Source organism: Lygodium microphyllum, chromosome 14 (genome assembly GCF_053477565.2).
Source record: "Lygodium microphyllum isolate KBCC chromosome 14, Lygodium_microphyllum_v1.1.10, whole genome shotgun sequence".
Classification (NCBI taxonomy): domain Eukaryota; kingdom Viridiplantae; phylum Streptophyta; class Polypodiopsida; order Schizaeales; family Lygodiaceae; genus Lygodium; species Lygodium microphyllum.
This window is the reverse complement of record NC_141148.1, coordinates 49,581,482-49,602,720: the sequence shown is the minus strand read 5'-3', so window position 1 is coordinate 49,602,720 and position 21,239 is coordinate 49,581,482. Positions and strand designations below refer to the sequence as shown.

Below are 21,239 nucleotides of genomic sequence, written 5' to 3'. Positions count from 1 at the left end.
AATTAGTTCAAAATAATTTCATTCCTGTTGATTCATTGTTATATAATGATGGATTCATGTTCTTTGAAAAGAGACTGTGTGTTACTATTCCATTCCGATCTTTTGTTTTGAATGAAATTCATTGTCCCCCATATCAAGGTCATAGAGGTATCATTTCTACATTACGCATGTTAACTGAAGATTTTTATTGGCCGCATATGGATGCAGATGTATCTAATTTTGTTTCTGAATGTTTGATTTGTCAAAGAATAAAGAGACATCATGGTAAACAGTATGGATTATTAATGCCTTTATCTATTCCATCTAAACCTTGGGAACATATATCTATGGATTTCATTACTGGTTTACCAAATACTAAATCTAACCATGACATGATTTGGACAATTGTAGATAGATTTAGTAAGCAAGCATATTTCATTGCATGTAAGAAAACTTTAACAGCATCACAAGCAGCACAATTATTTTTGAAAACTGTTTTTACTAACCATGGATTGCCGAAAGTGATTATTTCAAATAGAGATTCTAGATTTTGTAATAATTTTTGGATTACACTATTTGCAAATCTAGGCACAAAGATTGATTTCTCATCTGCATTTCATCCAGAAACAAATGGACAAACAGAAGCCACAAATAGCACTATTTTAGATCTTTTACGTGTATACACTATCTCTAAACCTCAGACATGGGATACTCATTTACATTTATTACAGTTTGCTTACAATAATACACCGCACACATCTACAAAGAAAGCGCATTTTGAAGTTATTTATGGATATAGATTATCTACACCTGTTGCATCTTTGTCTAATAGAATTCAGAGTGCTGATGATATTGCTGTTATGCATAACACTATTTTTGATGAAGTAAAGGATATGATTGCTAAAGCCCAACAATCATATACCAAACAAGCCAACAAGAAAAGACAAGCCATGAATTTCAAAGTTGATGATTATATTTGGCTTAGAATAGAAAAGCGTAGACTGCAAAGTGTAGATAGACATCCAGTTGTTAGTGTTAGGTCTTGTCTTCCTTCGTCCATTTGATCCATTTGTATGGTGGACTGCTATCTTGGTGATTCTTGACTAGCATTGGAGCCATCTCTCGAGGTTGAGGTTTGAGCTTGTGTATACCACTTGGTTAGCATAAGAGCCCTCTCTTAAGATCGAGTTTAGGCATGTTTGGTATACTAAGATGGTTGATTCCCCTTTGGCTATTCTAGCTAAGGGTGTTAGGTCTACTGTTATCATTAGCTTCATTCTTCATCATGGTTCTTGGTACCACATGAAGACCGACATCGGGTTCTCCTTCTTTGAGATTGACATCCATGGTTGAGAGGGGGTTTCTACCCTTTATTGCTATTTACAGGTTTCAACATTTTCTTTAACATCGGTCTCCCTTCCCTGTTTTACCTATCCTTTTCATTTTGTGATCATACTTATCTTTGTAAAAGACACTTGGGCAAGTGAACAATTTCTCCACAAGGGATAGTGTCCAAGTGGCACCTGCTACGTGCTCATTCTCATCATGTAGCGATACTCTATGCATCTCATTGTGCAGGGCACCCCTCAACGGATTCTAAGCTATTTCCACTGTAGGCCATTTGATAAATGTAAATCTTTGGCTGGTTCTTTTACCACCTTATTATCGCATCTCCATACTTCTTCACCCTTTTCCTTTGTCATTGACACGTAGAGGTGGTCAGGATAGCTTGTTTGTTTTGTGATGTGATTGAAGCTATCCATCCCTTTTATTCTCTCGTGGGATACAATACTTGATAGGCTACAAACAATGTCTCCAGTGGTTCCATCTGCCTTTGCAAGTTCTAATAGGCCACTTGACAGCTGATGAGCATGCTTTGTCTAATGCCTTGGTCTCTTTGGGATGACCTTTTGGGCTCCTAATGTAAGATAACCATTGTCTCTAAAGTCTTGGTAGGCCACTGGGCAGCGGACATGCACCCTTTGTCCGATGTCCTAGTTGCTTTGGGGTGGGACACAATTTGGATGATCATGAACTTGAGCTATGCTTGCAATACCTTTTTGGTTTTAGTTTTGGGCCTGAGAGGGGATGTTCAACTAAAAAATACATGACAAATTGATTAGCTCTTTAAAGTAGCTCTAGAGCATGGTAATTACCCAAAGTTTCATTAAATGGTGCATGGTCGTAGAGAGTGATTATGTCTCATAAGACAAACCCTAATCTGGGAGGGTCCACTCATCTATAAATAGATAGGCTAGTCACCATTCAGCGGATTCCTTGTGTTGTAGGTTTTAGCCATTAGATCTTCCTCGAGGGGTTGTCTAGCCCATTACGATTGCTGCCACATCATCAACAGCCCTTGGTGCCTTGTCCACTGTAGCTGCCTACTGATTCCAGCTGTCGGGAACCAGCTTTTACCCCTCTTCACAAGCGTGCTGTCCCTGGCCACATCTAGTGCATATTGTAGCTTGGATTTACTGAAGTGCAAGCCTGGTCGGTATTTTTTATACCTTCCTTTGCTGTTGGCCAGCTTTCTACAACCTCCTGTGATCGGCTCCTATCATCTTCAGGCAGTTACATACTGTGTTTACTAGTTCAAGCCCTAGAGACTGCTATGTTTTGGTTTTGAGCTTGCTGCCCTTCCACTTTCAACATCTTCTCAGCTCCGATTGGTGGTTATAACACTTGGGATCGTCGGTCTCTGATGGACCTCACACTTTGACTGCTTCCTCGGTCTGCTCCCATGAGAGCCATCGGTTATTGGACAGCTTTGCCCTTGAGCATCATGAACACTCTTTCCTTCGTTTACAACATTCATTCATTTACTCAAGAGTTCTTTTTCTTCTCTATTTGTGCTTTTGTGTTTTGTGTATCACAAGGACATGAAATTTTATTGCTTTGCTTAGCATTTGATTAAAAGTTAAGCAAATGTGCTAATGTCACTTGCACATGTGGGGTGTAAGTGAATTATTTTATAGTGTGGTCCCTAGGACCCTGAGATATTAGTTGGTGCCAAAGGCAATAGTCATAATAAGTTATGCCTCTCAGGTACTAGGTGATACCCATTGTCACACTTGGGTCAAGACCAATTTATTGGCCATTAATGTCAGTGGTGACATTGGAGACTAGGCATTAATTAATTAATTAATACCGGTCTAAGGGTCAATAACTGCTCAAGGATACTTGGAAGACAAATTGGTCTAGCCAATTTAATTATTGACTGGTGAAATTAAAATTTTAAGTACTAGAATTAATAATTTGCAAATTAATTTAATAAGTTGGATGATGCTGGAAAATGGGATTAGAAGGCTGCCTCTTAGCAAAAATTGTCTATGCAAGTGGAAAAAATATTTTTAGGGGTTAATGGAGTCTATTCCAGTCATTGGAGAGACGAGGAGGCTGTTAGAGAGCAAAGAGATGCTGTTGATATGATTTGCAGCCACCAGGGATTAATCCGATAGCATGTGAGAGTAGTTTTGATCCCTCTAGGAGCAGGTAAGAGTAGCCTAAGGTCATTCTAGTGCAGATGACAGGATATAGGAGGTGGTAGCAATCTTTTTGGTGGTCCTAAGCTGTAGGTGATAGTTTCCATGGTTGTTTCCCCTAGCCATCTCTTAAGTTATCTTAGCATTTTCAAGTAGTTTGAGCCATTGGAGAAAGAGATTTCAATTAGTCTTTGCTATAAACCTTAATTTACAGCACAAATTAGGGTTTTGATAGCGGCCTCGGGATGTATGCTCAGAATTGAGGGCCTAGGACTTGAATTTCAATAGCTGAAATTGAGGAATTTGAGGGAGGTTCAAGAGGCCAGCTAGCCAATATCAGATTTGGGGCTGAATTTATCTTTAAAGGAAAAGGGTAAAGGCCAATCCCCAAGCAAACCAAGGGGCAAATTGGTTTCGAGGCTTGTTAGTTGGTTTTGACAGCAAGAGACACTTGGATTAGCGGAGGAGATCAAAGGATCTCAATTGTACTCCTTCCATTTGCAATACAAGTTTGGGGCCAACAAGGCGTCCAATGTCCAAGATTAAAGTGGCAAAGTGTGCATTTTCAGTTTATGTGAATTTTATGCTTGCTGTAATTAGTACTTAATTAGGTTATTTACCACCCTATCCAAGAAGGAAGGTTGGTTTCATCGTGTTTTGTGTTCTCACATTTGTGTTTGAGTTCTCTGTGTTTCAATCGTGGTTGTATACTCAATGTTTTCTTTTGCAAATCCTAGCATATCTCCATAGAGCAAGGTAGTGATTGTTGGTGGGCTAATGTCCTTGGAAGGAAGTGCTTTGGTCCACATAGTAGCAAAGTTAGTAGTGACCAAAAGGTATTTATTACCCTTTTTTGGTGGTTGATGAGATTGAGCCCACGGAGTCCAAGCCACACTATTGTCACAATCCTGCCTTAGTTGATGTTGGGTTAGGTATTCCTAAGTATGGCGATGATTCATTTTGGATCAATGTTGAGGCCTTTATCTGAAACCATATGTCCAAGCTGTTGAGCTAAAATATGCATTACTTGCTGATTAGCCTCTTAAACAGTCCCAAAACACACACTGTTGAGCTAAAATATGCATTACTTGCTGATTAGTCTCTTAAATAGCCCCAAAACACACTAAAAAATGCTCTTTTAGAGTAAAAACCCTAAAATGGGGAGTGGTTCGAGAGAGTCCAGTGGAAACCCCAATTTTTGGGGCGCCCTTTCACATCTATAAATAGACAGGCTGCTCCCATTCAGCCTCATTCCGTCTGTGTAGGTTTCTCACTCCATGTGCAGATTTCAGCCATCAGCCTCCTCCCACGTGGCTGTCCAGCCCTCGAGACTACTGCCACTCCATCCGGTTTGCTCCTGCTGCTGGCGCCTTCATCCATGCTGACGTCAGCTGCTGGCGACATCATCATCTGCTACGATCTGATCATCCAGTCATCACTAGCCACATCAGACACTGTTTCAGCCTGTTGTTTATAGCAGACAGTGCATAGTTTCCAGCCTCTGATCAACGGTACACTGCTGCATTTACTAGTTTCCAGCCTCCAGACTGTTGCGTTTTGGTGACCAGCCTGCTGCCATTCACTATTCAGCACTCCTACACTCCGACTGGTGGTCATAGACTTGGGATCCGTCTTCGGTGGACGTCACACTTCCACATTGCTCTGCTCTTGAGCACACTGTACACTCTTACATTCATTTATAGCATTCATTCACTTCAGAGTTTTGTCCCTTCTTTTGTTTGTGTTTGAGTTTCTGTGTTTGGGTTTTGAGTTTTGCATTTAGGGTTTGAGTTTTGAGTTTTGCGTTTAGGGTTTGAGTTTTGCCCTCTGTGTTTGTGTTTATGTTTGTCTCTTTGTGTTTCTGTCGTGGTCGTACACTGTGTGTGTCCTTAGTGCAAACCCTAGCAGTTTTCTTCACACAAGCAAGGTCAGTTAGGGAAGTGACACATGGATTAAGTTGCAGCCTAGTTTCTCTACATCTCTTGAATACTTAGTTGTTGAATAGGTAAACCTAGGGTCTCAAATGGGGTCATTTCCTTGTCACATGAGAAGACAAAAAAATTATCCAAGAATCTACAAAGAAAATCATTGAGGAAGGGTTTGAAAATTACCATCATGTCCCATTGGAATGTGCTTGGAGCCGTCTTAAGGTCAAAGCAAGCTTGTTGTATTTAAAGGTACGCCTTTGTGCAACAAAGGCAGTCTTTGCATGGTCATCTAGGTGTATGCCAACTTGGTTGTAGTTGCTAAAGCTGTCCATGAAAATGTAGAAAGCATGGCCAGCCACATCCTCTAGTACTCTATCAATTTAGCGTAAAGAAAAGCCGTTGCTGATGGTGGCCTATCTAGTTGTGAAAATCAAACACGGATGCATAGTTCTTCATTCTTTTTGGGTGTAATGACAATTGAATTGAGACACTTGTTAAGACACTAATATTAAGGTTTATACTAATGATAAAATATTGTGCATTAATTTCTAATTATGTCTCCTTAAAACAGCCCCAAAAAGCAATTAATGTTTTTAAATAGAAAACGAATGGCTAAATTTTTGAATAGTAGGACAAATGCACCAAATTCTCTATAGATAGAGTTTGTTGGGGCTTTCATCATTTTTGACTTTTCACTCACTCAGCCTTCAATGATACAACACCATCAGTGGAGGACATCTTCAGCCTGCTGTCCAGCTGTGCTGAGCCTGCCATGACTTGTTCGGCCTTGTGTTTTGGGGGTTGTGCACTGCCATGAGTTGTCATACTGGCCACCTGTGACCATCTTTTCCAGCCAGCTGACTTGTTTAGAAGCTGTTCCACACCTGTATTTTGCAGGAAATCAGGCCGCCCTGCAGTTGTTGGATCCCATGCTGATCATGGAGTGTTGCCGCCATCATTGAGCTCTACACAACTGCAGTTTCACTGTTGGTACCTGCATTTTCTGCAGCCATCGTCATCCAACCTACAGATTATGTTCTATTGCTGTCATACACCTCACGTTTTCTGTGTTTGCGATATTGTTTCTTTACATGGTATTAGAACAAAGTTGCTTCAAGAGCTAAAGATCCTCACTCTCCATGAAGAACAAAGCTTAGTGTTCTAGAGCATCTTCCTATTCACCAAAGCAATTTCCCTCAGAGCCTATACCATTGGTTCCAAGGGGTTAGTATCCTCTATCTGTTAGGCAACCAAATTCATTTGATGGATTACCACTTAGTTGTAGTGCATTAATTCCTAATTTTAGTCTCCTAACAGCCCCAAAAAGGATTTATTGTATTTATTGGCATCTATTGCACATGATAGGGCAAATCCTCCACAATCCCCTATAAATAGGGCGTGTGTGGGCTTTCTAAGCAGCCCTAGTCATTCTTCATCCAATCTTACACTTCTCAGCCTATCCAAGTGCTGCCCCAACTTGACATCCCTCTTCCCTGAGTGTGGTGACCTGTTTCAGCTGATGGTGACCTCTGTCTATAGCATTCTGACAGCTGAGTTTACTGATCAAACTGGCTGTGCTGCTGTCCTTGGTGCTTGCCATCACTCCTTAGGCTGTGTTTTTCTTCCCTTAATGCTTCTAACCAGCAGGTGTCATCTCTAGGAGCTGCTACATTTGTATTTTGCTGCTGCTGGTCTGGGACAGCCACCCAGCTCATCAACCCTCTCATACAATAGTTGTCTTCATTTCAATAGCCTGCATTTCTTTGTTTGGTGGATTTGATGTGCTGCCCCTTTTGCGTTTTCTCCTCCAGTTGGTTGCCCAACAGTCCCCTTGATAGCACCCATCATTCTAGATATGTTTTTGCATCTTCTTCATCACTTACAGCTTTTGAGGACTGCATTTCTCTCCCTCTACTGCTGTCCTTCATCACCTGGTGTCTTCTCCAACATCCCCCTACTTGGAGGACTGCATTTTGCTTCCTCCACAGAGCATTGACATATGAGCAAGCTATATGGTCACTTAAGTGACTGGAGGGATTGGAGGGGCTTGATACCCTTGCTTGATATGCACAAGTGGGATACCCTTGCTTGTAAGTTGCCATTGGTTCTTGGTTAGGAGGGGAACTCCCACCATTGTTGCTGCACCACCACCTAGATGAGGAATAGATTGAAACACATGGCTAATGGAATAGTATCCCCCAATATGTTGAATTGTGGAAAGTTGAGTGCATGTATGCAGTGGAAAAACATCTAATCTGTGAAATGGGTGGGATGGGTGAGACTTGAAATTATGAAGGTTGATTTTGATTAAGCAATGATGAGGCACCGAAAGAAAAATGATTGGGTTGAGCATGTGACATAGACATACTACCTAACCTTCTACTTCTATATTAAACTCCTTGTGCAATCATATATTGGTATGGATTTGGGTCTACATGTTTACTTGCACCCATCACTTGCACTATAGAAAGAGAAACAAAAGAAGAACTAGCAAAATTTGTATCATGATTCATACATATCTTGCACCAAATTTGATTGAATGGATGACATGGATAGCTCATGGTTCCCAAATCAATGTGTCCTCTTTCAATTGAGGGTATTGTTCTTGCACCAACATAGATCTTTAACTAATGTGCATCTCCCTGTGGTTGTAGACTTGGTCAGTGGAATGATAAGCTGAAGATGATGCAAGAGGTGGATCAGAAGTGTAGGAAGCCCCACACCTTTTCACCACATGCACGTCACACTGGCCACACACCTTTTTAGCAAACACCTAGAGGCACTATATTATGCACTTTGGTGTTGCATGCCATACCTAGTCAACCGCTAGTCTATTCGATGCCATCCACCTATTCAACGCTTGACACAACCTTCCATTCATTTGTTACAACCAAGCATGCCTTTATTGACAAGACTTCTTTCATCAAAGGGTTGAACTTCACAACTTGGTCAAATTTTATACGTCATGTTTTGGATCCCTATATATTTGTGTGACCTGATTTAGGGTTTAAACCCCAACTTATTCAAGGGTTGCAACCCCTACTGGAGGTCCACATATAAGGTCGTCTGCTCTTGAAAGAGCAAAAACACCGTAGCTATTGTTGAGCTTATGTGGGGTCTCTGTTGAGCCAGTGGTCTCTAATTTTAGGGTTTTCATCAACCCATCATTAAGTCTCCTTAAACCAGCCTCAAAACCACGTTAATGCTTATGATATTATTATTACATGGCTTATTTTTGGTGGTAGGTCAATTGCACCCCAAATCCTCCATAAATAGGAGCCTATGTGAGTGCATCCTATCCCTTATTCCATTCATTCTGGCCAGCTTACCATCAATCCTCTCCAAGCCCATTGCTGTCTACACCCCTCTCCAGTGGATACCTTAGTTTGTTGTGCTTCTTTGAGTGCTGCCTGAATTGTCCATGTAGTCCTCCAGCCTGGCACCCTGATTCAGGAAGTCCTCTCAGCATTAACATCATTCTTTTCACCTCACCCAGCTCCATTTCACCCTTTCTCAGCCAGATGATCTGTTTTCTGATCACCTACCACCTGCATTTTTGTCTCTGAGTTGCTGCCAATTGTTCGGGATCATTCAGCAGCCTGTCTACACCTACTTTACCTGGTTTTGCTGCTGTTCATGGCCGTCCCCAACACTTGTCAAACACTCCTACTGCAGTTGGCCACTGTTCCAACCTTGTGTTTTGCTTCAGGAAGGGTCAGTTTCACACCTGCTGCCCCTGTGTGTTGCTGTGAGGCAGGCTGCCCTGCTTCTGCCCAGTCTCCTCTGCTATACTGATCAGTTGATATCATCATTGCTCAGCCAAATCCGCATTTTCAGCAGTCTGGGCTGACTACACTTCTGCTGCCTCCACTCTGACATCATCAGAATGCTGACTACATCTCAGATTTGTTCAGAGCATGATAGAGTCTTGGAGCTGTCATCCGTGTCTCCTAACTCCTGTTCTAGCTCACCTGATCTCCTGTCCCTTGAGACACAGAGGTTTGAGGCCCATTGTATCTTACCTAGCATACAATTTTACTCATACATTCATTCAATATTAGTCTGAGTTATCTTATCTTGAGTTCTATAGTTCACTCTGTCTATCATACACTCTGACATCTCTATCTCTATTCAAAGCATTTCTTTTTAGTCTTATACGTGAGTTTCACTCACAATTACAACATTTTGACCTTGCATTTGAGTGTTGGGCACATTTAGTCAACCACTGTATGCGGCTTGCAATTGTACCCGATGTATCAGCTTTGACCATGAGCCCCAAGAGTTTAAGATCATTGAGAGGGATTGCCTAACAATAAAGCTGGTAGAGCATTGGTGATTATTCATTGAGTTCACCATCACTTGCCTAACAAAGTTAAACGAGGATCAAGTCACTTTGTTTATACAGGCTGCCCCGCAAGGACATCGTTTTATGCAGCAAATCACCTTACAGCCCTACTTGACCACCATTTATGAATTTGAATGCCAACTTTTGCATTTCACAAGATTGTTTAAGTAGGTTTACAAGAAATTCCCTTTGCCATTTTCAGAGGGGGGACCTTGTTTCCACCCCAAGTGAGGGGGTGGAAAGAACAACAATAAGACCCAACCAGCTAGCAAGGAGCAAAGTCACTTCCCTCCAAGGGGATATACATGATTTGTGGTGGGTAAGGTGGAACTCCTGTAGTTTTCCATTGCATATTACAGTTTATGTTTTGTATCGTGAGTTCCATAGCGAGTGACAAAGAGGGGGTGCTTCCTAGAAACTTTGTTTTGGATTGACTAGTACCTGATAGAGATGGTAGAAACAAAATTAGAGACCATATTTCTCTCTGCTGATGCTTTTCTTGTCATATGGATGTTGATACATAGGAGTGTTATAAGGTTGGGGCTGCTTTGTAGTGGGAAGATTCGGGTGTGATGACCTCGAGTTGTAGCAATATGCAATTCATATTCTTAGTTAGGCTGTTAGCTACTCTTGCTTGGAGCAATTGTGGGAGCACTTATCCTCACATTGCCTCAAAGAAGAGAGAACAGCTTGGTCAATGTTGAATAGAAGTTCATTTCATATAGTATGAAAGATACAAAATGTTTTGTATGTAACCATTCCATACTTATGAAATGCATTTCAAACACTTGAATTTTGAAAGGAAGAAGAAACCTAACTTACTGAAGGCAAAAAGGTTAAATGGCTAAAATGTCCAAAAGTTAGGACACAACTTAGCTTTTCTTTTATCAACGTAGTATGGTGGACTTTTCTTAATATGAATCATAATTGAGTGATATGTTTCAATTTATATTGCACGTAAACTTCTATATGTGGGAAGGGACTCGGCTTTTCTTTTATCTATTTAGTATGATAGAATATCTCTGATACGAATCATAATTTACTGACATATTTCAAGTTATATTGCATGCAAACGTTTGCTTATTTACTCTATGTTATACAAAACTTGTTTCTTGCCTTTTCATAACTTGTCAGAAATGGTTTTGTATGTATAAAACCTGTATGAAACCTCTCATTTCTGAAGCTTTTAGCTACATTTACCTTGGCATGGAAAAGGACAATGACCTTGTCTTTGTTAGTGCCAATTTACATATGTTGTCACAGAAATGTGAGATCGGGATCCTTTCATAGAATGGGATATGTAGCAAGAAGAAGAAAATCAAAATGATGTTCAAATGGAGGATGCACCATTTGTTGGCCCTCATGAGCATCAGGTCAACACTAAGGCTTTGAGCCTTGTAGTACATTTTCAGCAGTTTAGCATCGGTTTCTACATCATACATTTTCAGTAGTTTAGCTTTTCTTTCTAGATCATTATCACTTCTAGTACAGTACAACCTATATATTATATATGATATCTTACCTAACTCCAATTTACTTCAGTCTTCAGTCTCGACTCTTGAGTCTTCATGCCATAGGCCTTTTGTCATTTATGGTTATACAATGTTCTTTGAACAACAAATTTAACAATCTGAATTAAAGTCATATCTTCATAGTAAAAAAAAAAGTTCTTTCTTGAATATTCCAACTTGTCTTGAGCAATATATATGAAATATGATTTAAATAACCAAAAATCACATTTCTAAAATGATTTTCCAATGTTGAGATGCTGTCAGTGTGCGTGCTATGTTGTGCATGTATCATTTGGGCACGTGTAACTGCTTTTCTTCACTGTAACTCACTGTTGCCTTATGCTTTTTTGGGGTATTTGTAAAGGTACTAAATGGCAGTAGAAATAAGATTACCTCCATGGATGATGTCAGCAGTCTAGTGCAGCTGCGGGCACTCATTTTAAATGGTAAGTTTTTCCTTCCTGAAGAAGAGAGAGAGTAGAAGGAAAGGCAAATTTTAGCTCACAAATAATCTTATGAAAACACTTTGCAAACTTTTTCTCTTACTCAGACAATCAAATCAAATCAATTTGCCAGCTAGATCGACTTTCAAGTCTTAATACTCTGGGTAAGTTTTAGGTGCACTATGGTTCCTCAATTTTAATGACAAACTCAAAAGAAGGGGAAACATTTTAATGCCCACTAAAGTTTGTGTCTCTATGGACTTTCAATGGTACATTTAAATGCACAGTTTGTTTTGTCATGAAAGAATATTGTCCTATTGAAAATAGCTTCCAAAAGATGCTGAAATATATAGTCCCTAAATATATTAGAAGACCATGGGGTGCAAGAGTTAGATATATGAATCAAGCAGTCCTCAAGTCCCCGATCTGGCACCTTGATTTGTGAAACATTCAACATCATATTAATCAGAGGATTTGGACTTGATTTGATGTTTGTGGATCATATTATGGATTCAATGCTGGTAGGTAGTTCATGGTCAAGGGCTGCTCAGGTAGTAACTCCCATAGGCTCATTGGGACTTGCATAACTTGTGTGCTTGGTATAACTGTGATAGTCAGCTGATGTTCTTGGTTTCCAACATTAGGCGAAGGATAAATGAATCTCAGGCTTGCTGTTCTAGACTCTAAAACATCAAAACATTGTATTGTGGGCTAAAGGTGTAACATATATAGGATCCTCTAATTTCCAAAAATATATTAAGATATCATAGGACATTCATGTGAAGAAATGCTCTAAACACAAAAAACACAAAACCAATTGTATGACAAAGCATTGGTAGAACACAATTAGGGTTAGGGTAACTTAGAGACAATGGACATTGAGAATACTGAAGTGAATGTCTATTGAAAATACATTGCTCATGCAACAAACACACTATGCAATGAAAGTCTATTGAAAATACAGTGCTCATGGAGCAAACATACTATGTAGTGAATGAATATTAAACCTTGAATTCTTGTGTCTCAAGGACCAAGGTAGAGGTAATGAGCTGGAGAGTATGTCATACTCTGAACGGATCTTGAAACGTAGCATTGTAGCCTCCGAGATTTGAACACCAGCAAACATAGCTTTGGAAGTTGGAGATCTGATGTAGATGGGCAATGAGGAGAGAGAAAGACTAAAAATGCAAGTACCTGAGGAGAAAGAAAAATTGAGCAACTAAAGAGGAGTGCAAACGCAAGTAGTAGGATAAAGGGCGATAGTGCAGAGCAGTTGTAGGAGGAGAGAGAAGATCAAATGCAAGCTTTGCAAGTGATGAAGATAGCTCCTGGTTGAAGCTGATTGCTCTTGATGGCTCTGATGATACAAATGCAACACTGATGGTGACTATAGACAGTTGGGGAAGACGCTTGGCAGCAAATGTATTTGGATGAAAAAGTTGGAGATTGAAAATAGGAGCCAGATGGATGCAATTAGCAGGGGCAACTTGAACTGAGATTTCCTCCACGACTTGAAACTTGCAAAAACGAGATTTGGCTGAATGGAGGGCAGCTTGCCTATTTATAGAAAGTTTGGGACTCGTACCATGCATCATTTTAAAACTCTCTCGAATTGTGTACCATTTTAGGATTTTGATTAATTAAGTATTTCTGGGGTTTAAGTGGCTAATTCAGCATGTAATGCTTATGTTAGCTCAACACCCTCTCTCAGGCCCAAAAATTGAGCTAGAAAGGAAGGCCAACCCAAACTTTTAAGTGTTGTTGGTTTTTATGCATTTTTACTTGAAGGCATCCCACTCCAAAGCAGCCAGAGCATCAGACAAAGGGTGCACAGTGGCTGCCTAGTGGCCAATTGACTGCCACCTTCCTTTATCAAACCAACAAAAAAAAGAGTTCATTGTGGTTCCATCTGCCTTTCCAGACCTTGGTAGGCCATTGGGCAGTTGATGTGCACCCTTGTCTGATGCCCTTGCCTTGCTGGGGTGACCACTTGGACTCCCTTGGTAAGATAACCATTGCCTCTATAGTCTTGGTACAGGTTGTCGGCACCAGGTGACCAATAGGTTTGCAAGCGACACGCAGGGGGTAGGCAATAGGATGATAGGCGACAAATAGGTCTGCAACAGGCAGGAAGGTGACGAATAGGCCTACGACAGTAGTGGCACAAACAGGTTAGTGGCGACCAAATGCAGCACCTTGGGCTAGTGTCTCAGCTAGTGACAGCTTGTAGGCAGTTGACAGGTCAACGGCCTGGCTCTTTGACACTTTTTCAGCCTTTTTTTGACATTTTAAAATTATTTTCAGCAAGCAAGCCCCTTTCTCGTTGACAAGGGTTTGTGCGCATAAGCACAGTGCTCAGATATGTGCAGATTTATGTGTGAAAATTTGGGGCTTTTCCCAGATTTCATGCCGGTTATGCAGAACAGTGACATTTAACCTAGAAATTGCAGACATTGTGCACATTTGCTTCAAAAATGTTGGGGCTTTTCTTATACAAGTGAAATTTTGCTAAGTTGAGCCAATTTCACTGTGATTTGTATTGTGCACATTTGGACCCCAAAATTTGGGGGTTTTGCAGAAATTTTGAAATTTCTGCAACATTTGCTTGTATTTGATACTTGGGATGATGAATTAATGCAATTAGGGTAGATTTATTGCAAAATTTTTGGGTTTTTCGCATTAGTGATGCATTTTGAGCCGATTTGTGCTTTGACGATGAAATTACAGCAGATTCATTGCAAAGTGGGAGAAATTTGGGCTTGGGATGTATTAAATGTTGTAAAAGGGTAGCTTCTCTTGGTACATGTATTGCTGAATGCTCATTATGCAATGAAACAATGGTACATACAACACTTGGGTTATTGCAATTGGGGATTATGGTGATGTATTATTGAAGTGGGAGCTGTCATTTATGCATATGTATCAGATTTGATTCATGTACATGCTATAATCAGCTCTTGGGACTGAAATTGCAGCAAAATTCTTCCTAGACACCTTTGGAAGTACAAGTGTGTGTACTTGTTGTTATATTCAGCAACCCATTGGGTGAAAGTATTCAGCATTTTACTATAGTCATTTATTGTTGAAGATGGCTGGCAGTGCATCTACATCTAACACAAAGAATCTTTTTGAGAATCGTAAATTTGATGGCAATGGCTTTGATCTTTGGAAAGATCGTATGCTTGGTATACTTTTTCTGAAGGATTGTGATGATGCTTTATTAAAATATAAGCCTGTTGCTTTGCTAGATGAGGATTGGGCTAATATGAATAAGAAAGCCATTACTTACATTAAAAAGGGTTGTCACAGATGATATCTTAGTTGATATCAAGGGACTTACATTACTCATGTAGTTTGGGAGAAACTCAAGGCTACGTATGAGAATACAACTGTTAACCCTAGTGCAGGACAATAAAAAGGAAAAGCAAAAATAAATCCAAGAAAATTCTGAAATACGGACCCAATGAAGTCAACAAGAAGGAGAAAAGGAAAAAGGCGCAAAGGTAACCTCAGAAAAATGCAAAAGACGGAAGTCACATTTTTAAATGAAAGATGTTCCTAAAATTTTATAAAAGGCTCCCTCTTGTGCAAATTGTAAAATCTAGATGGGCATAGGTGAAGGGATAAGGTAAATAGAAGGGAATAGGAAAATAGGACCTTGGCAAGACACTCGATCATGTAAAAAAGGGGATGGGTGTCCAAAGAATTTAGGGCTTGTATATAAACTCACAAAGGGAATGAGAAGCTCATTCTTGGTGTGTGGTAGAAGTAGCTCTCCTTTTTTTTAATTCTCTTTCTCTTACTTGTGTTTATGCTTGTGCTTGAGAGAGGGAGTGTGAGAGTGTGAGGGTAAAGGACCATGGTGGAGAAGCTCTCAATCTTCTCCTCTCTTTTTTTCTTCTCTTCTCTTCTCTCGTCTTGCGTATGCGGCTATGGTGGATGGAGCTTGAAGGTAGAGGGTTGCGCTTGCTTGAGCTCGCATCACGGATCGTGGAGCTATTGGAGTGCTTGAGAGAGGAGGCTACTCATTTGGGCATCAAGGTAAGCCCACTACACTCATAGGATCAGAAGTGTGTTGGGTAGGTGAAAGAGCCATTAGAGCTTGCTTGAAACACTTGAAACAATAAGCGGTCCGTGGGTCTTGGCGGTCGAGTGTGAGCTCCCACTTCAATAACCCTTGTCAATCAGTTCCATCTTATGCAAAAGTTAGTCAACTTAAAGCTTGATGAGTCGGTTACAGAATGCGTGCTTGCCGGTTTTTGATCCTAAGCTGAGGGCTATTTTCTTGCTCATGACTTTGCTAGATTCATGGGAAGCATTGGTTGTATCATTGAGCAACAACCCTAACTTGACATTTGACGGTGTGCGTAGTTCTATTCTCAATGGGGAGATTAGATGCAAAGCAAGTGGGAAAAACAGTGGATTAGCCCACAATGTAAGAGGACGAATTAAAAAGAGATCAAATGCTGCAAATAAGAACAAATATCGCAGCACAAGCAAGGAAAAACACCAAGATGTCACTTGCTATTAGTGTAGATGCAAAGGGCATAAAAAGCTCGATTGCATGTACTATAAAAGGGAGCAAGAACGTAAGAAGCAAGCAAATGTAAAAGACAAAAGAATGAGAAGGATGGCAGCTTTACCTCTAAAGAAACAGAAAAGGAAAATGTGGTATCTAATGTTGTTATTGAGGAGATAGAAGAAGATAAAGATGCTGATTTGCTAGTTGTATCTTTAGATCCACATACTAGGACAATGGGAGGCATGTATATCACAAAAAGAGATGTGATAGATACCTTGTTGTTTGCTCATGATGATTTGTCACAATCGTGGATTTTTGACAGTGGTGCTTTATTTCATGTAACTCCATCTTTGAAGTGTTGTTTTTCTTATGCAGAAGGTAACCTTGGGAAAGGTTACCTAGGGAATAACCATGCATGTGATATTGAAGGAATGGACACCATATATCTAGCTTTTGAAAATGGTCAGGAATCGATTCTTCATGATGTTCAGTATGTACTTGGCATTAAGAAGAGCTTGCTTTTTGTTGGGTAGCTAGACAGCAGGGATTACTTTGCTACCTTTAGTGGTGGAATGCGGAAGATACAGAAAGGATCCATGCTAGTTACTAGAGGCGGTAAAAAGAAAACTCTATATTATCTTTATTGCAAGGCACTTCTTGGAAAGTTTGTTGCAATTGCAGAAGTGTAGTCACACATGGAGTTATGGCACAAGCGTCTTGGACACATGAGCCAAAAGGGTTTACAGACAGTTTCTTCACTTGGAAGATTTGATGTGAAAAACTCAAAGCTTGACTTTTGTGATGACCGTGTTTTGGGAAAACATGTAAAGAGTTCATACTCTCATGGAGTCTCTAGGAAGACATGTATTTTGGATTTAGTCAATTTTGATGTATGTATCATGCCAATAAAAACTCATAGTGGTTTCTGTTATTTTATGTCTTTTATTAATAACCATCCTAGAAAGCTATGGATTTACTTGCTTAAGCAGAAAAGTGAGGCATTGGACAACTTTAAAAGGTTTTACGCATTTATTAGTACTCAAAAGGGTTTAAAGTTAAAATGCATAAGAATCGACAATGGGGGAGAGTATGTATCTAAAGAATTCACTAAGTTTTGTGATGTCAATGGGATTAAACGGGAGCTTACAGATCCTTATAATCCATCTTCTAATGGTCTGACTGAGCGAATGAATCACATTTTATGTAAGAAATTTTGGTACATGTTGTCCATAACTAATCTTCGGCAATTTTGGGGAGAGGCAGTTAAAACCACAATGCATATTTGCAACCGATCTCCACATCGTGCAATTGAAAGTGGCATCTGTGAAGAGGTTTGGTTTGGCAAACTTACTTCATATGATCACTTAAGGGTCTTTGGCTATGAATGCTATGTCCATGTATGTGTTGATAGGAGAACCAAACTTGACATGAAATCCCATAGGGGCATCTTCATGGGTTATGGAGATGAAGGTGAAATGGGTTATAGAGTTTGGGTTCTAAGCATGAAAAAGGTATTACGTAGCTGATTGGTATTCAATGAGTCAAAGCTGTTGAAAAATGCCACATCTAGTGATTTGGACAAAAAGAAAGTGAAATTTCAGCATGATCAGCTACTTGAACAGCTATCAACCATTGAAAATTTAGCTTCATTTGATGCTGGTTTTGATAATCAGCGTATCATTATTGAGCCAGATGACAATGGGAAGCAAAGGGATATTGAAAATCAACTTGGGCAACAAAATCAGTATGCTGAAAATGAATTATAGCAGCCTGAAAATGTATTACAGCAACCTGAAAATGCAATTCAGCAGCCAAATAATGAGGTCATTGGCATTCCTTTGGATGTGGATCTAGTACCTGATAACATAGATCATTGGGTGAGAAGGTCTACATGTATCAGGAGATCTATATAGAGGTTTGATTCCTCCATGGACTGCATTTTACTCATAGATGAGGGGGTGAGCTGCTCACATATAAATAGGCATTATCATGTGAGTTAAAGAAAAAGTGAGAGCTAGCTATGCAGGAAGAAGTGAAGTCATTGTATCAGAATGATACTTAGGATTTGGTTCCATTGCCCAAAGATAGGAAAGCTATTTCTAACAAATGCGTCTATAAAATCAAGTGTATGGATGGCAAACCCAAATGCAAAGCTAGGCTTGTGGCTAAGGGCTCTACACAAAAAGAGGGGATTGACTTTCAGGAAGTCTTTTCACTTGTTGTCAAAATGACCACTCTTCGGGTATTATTTGCTATCGTAGGATCTATGGATCTTGAACTTGATCAGATGGATGTTAGAATTGCATTTCTGCATGGTGATTTAGAAGAAGAGCTGTATATGAAACAGCCAGAAGGCTTTGTTATGCTAGGAAAGGAGCACTTGGTGTGTAGGCTTAAGAGAAGCTTGTATGGTTTAAAACAGGCTCCTAGACAATGGTATAAAAAATTTGATGCTTTTATGCTCTCACATGGGTTTAATAGAAGCAATGCAATTCATTGCTTATATATAAAGAAGGCTGACAATGGAAGGCTTATAATACTTGTGCTTTATGTGAATGATATGCTTATTGCTGATATGCATAAAAGCCAAGTTAATGCACTGAAAAGATAGCTGAATCCTTCCTTTTCCATGAAGGACTTGGGTGCAACTGAACACATTTTGGGCATGCGTGTGACAAGAGATAGAGAGCAACAGCTCTTATTTCTCTCACAAGAAAAGTACATTGGCAAGTGCTTGATTGCTTTTCTATGGCAAATGCTAAGCCACTTGGTATTCCTTTATCACCATACCTTAAACCTAGCAAAGCAAATTGCCAAAAAGATGATAAGGTAGCCAGCTCTATGAAGGGTGTTCCTTATGCTTTAGTTTATGGGTCACTCATGTATGCTATGGTTGCTACTAGACTTGACATTGCTCATGCAGTGGGAGTTGTGAGCAGGTTTATGTCAGATCCTAGAAAAACACATAGGGAAGCAGTGAAATGTATCTTTCGGTACCTTAAAGGCACACAGAAAATGCATTTGCTATGGAAAGGGTACGTTAAATTTGTAGGGGTATTGTGATGCTGACATGGCAGGTGACTTGGATACTCGCAAGTCTACTAGTGGGTAAATATTTACTTTGGTTGGTGGGGCCATTTCTTGGTGCTCTAGATTGTAAAAGATAGTAGTACTTTCTACCACTGAGACTGAACATATTTCAGTCATTAAAGCTTCAAAGGAAGTTGTTTGGCTTGGTCGTTTGGTCAAGGATTTTGGGCTGCCCACCAAAACACCTGTACTTGGATGTGATAGCCAGAGTGCTATATGCCTGGCTAAGAATGCCATGTTTCATGCACTTACCAAACATATTGATGTGTGGTATCATTTTATTAGATAGGTTCTAGATGATGGTCTAGTCACACTGACTAAGATCAAGCTATGTGTGCCTTGTTGTAGCAACAAGGGCTTTCACACTTAGTTATTGATGCAGTCATTGATCCTGAGAAGAACTTGCATCTTTGTCGCACATTACTCGAAAACGAACCTAAGATGCTTGAAGATCTTAGGGAGTTAGTATCATCATTTGTATCAAATGAAAAGTTGGCCTCATGAAACACAAAGTGGAGAGAGGAGGTTGCACGTTCAAAGTGGGCAAAGGACTTATTCGGTGCCTCCTCTCTGCGAAAGCGTTTAAAGACTACAATAGGTGCAAGTCCTAGTCTCGGTTCCATAAGACAGCAAGATGATCTGTTGGGGGTAAGAGCTATGTGGTGGACATTGAAGAATCACCAATGTGCGCCAACAATATGCATTCCTTTTGATGCAATCAAGCCAGGTAAAGACATCGGTGAAGGCTCCTTCAGGTAGTGTGTGGAATCCACAATAAAATAATATCAATTATTTTCCTTTAAATTTGAAATTTTGTGCGAAAATGTACAAGGGCTCTAATAAGGCCAAGTTACAACAGTTTCAAGTGGAGCGTGGAATGTAAAAGGTCAATGCATCGATTGTGTGATGCATTGCCTTCACTTTTGAGTCCCCTTGGGTTACAGTCTTCCCCTTATTCAATGGTGGTACATTGAATGATGTATTGATGTGGGGTCCTTTCAAGGAATGTAGATATAGAAGAACAATCGAGCGCTTGTGCAATCCATCAGTGGGATTCAACCCTAATCTTGACAAGGTGTCCAATGCAGAGGAGAAAGCTAGGATTGTGGGCATTATTAATAATATGTCGAACAAAAGGTTTGCTTAGGACCTTTAGGTGGGAGGTTGTTGGGTGTAAAGGCCCTTTTGCTACTCTCGTATATATATTTACTTGTATATTTTGAACACACCCTTGCGGGTGTAAGTGTACCGTATCCTAAGTATAAATACATTCTTTTCTTCTTTGTCTATACCACATTGGTACACACCCATCTCTTGACTCTTTCCTCTCTCTTCATTGCACTATTGAATACACCTCGATTGACGCACACTACTTGAGTTCTTCCTCTCTTGCCCTTCATCCATCACGTGTACATTGCTCGGATAGGTGTAAGGTGTCCTAAAGGCTATGCCTAAGTGTGCGGAGCCTCCCAAGGTAGTGTGTGGTGGAACATATGGTGCACTTAATGGAGGTTGAAAGGAAGGTGCAGTGGAAGATAAGGGTGGGATGGGTGGGAGCCTAGAAGGACTTGTGATTGGTGTGGAAGTGGGAAATGATGATGTGGTGTGGAAGTGTTTGAAGTCATGTGATCGTTTTGTTGTTCTTGTTTCTACAGATAAGCATTCTGATCAAAGTCTTAGGTATCTCAAAGAGAACTTGGCTTGATAACATGTGAAAAAATGCTCTAAATATAGAAAACACAAAACCAATCGTACGACAAAGCACAAACTTATAGAACATAGTTAGGGTTAGGGTAACGTAGAGACAATGAACATAGAGAATATTGAAGTGAATGTCTACTAAAAATATAGTGCTCATGCAACAAACACACTGCAATGAATGAATATTGAACCTTGAGCTCTTGTGTCTCAAGGACCAAGGTAGAGGTAATGAGTT

General features: G+C 40.0%; 1 protein-coding gene across 7 annotated transcripts in view; it reads left to right on the top strand.

Annotated features, from left to right (window-relative positions):
* Window positions 1–21,239, top strand: part of LOC148025588 (uncharacterized) — a 141,875-nt gene that overhangs the window by 72,913 nt on the left and 47,723 nt on the right. For 6 of the 7 annotated variants that reach the window (XR_015693125.1, XR_015693124.1, XM_087692800.1 and 3 more), the window contains 2 exons: window positions 11,613–11,694; window positions 11,799–11,855. Coding sequence is in view for 5 of the 7 variants with exons in the window: in XM_087692800.1 (XP_087548926.1) it covers window positions 11,613–11,694; window positions 11,799–11,855 (139 nt within the window). In the remaining 2 variants the exon portion in view is untranslated. Of the gene's footprint in view, window positions 1–11,000; window positions 11,080–11,612; window positions 11,695–11,798; window positions 11,856–21,239 lie in introns of those variants that run through there. The other variant, XM_087692799.1, reaches the window with a different exon arrangement.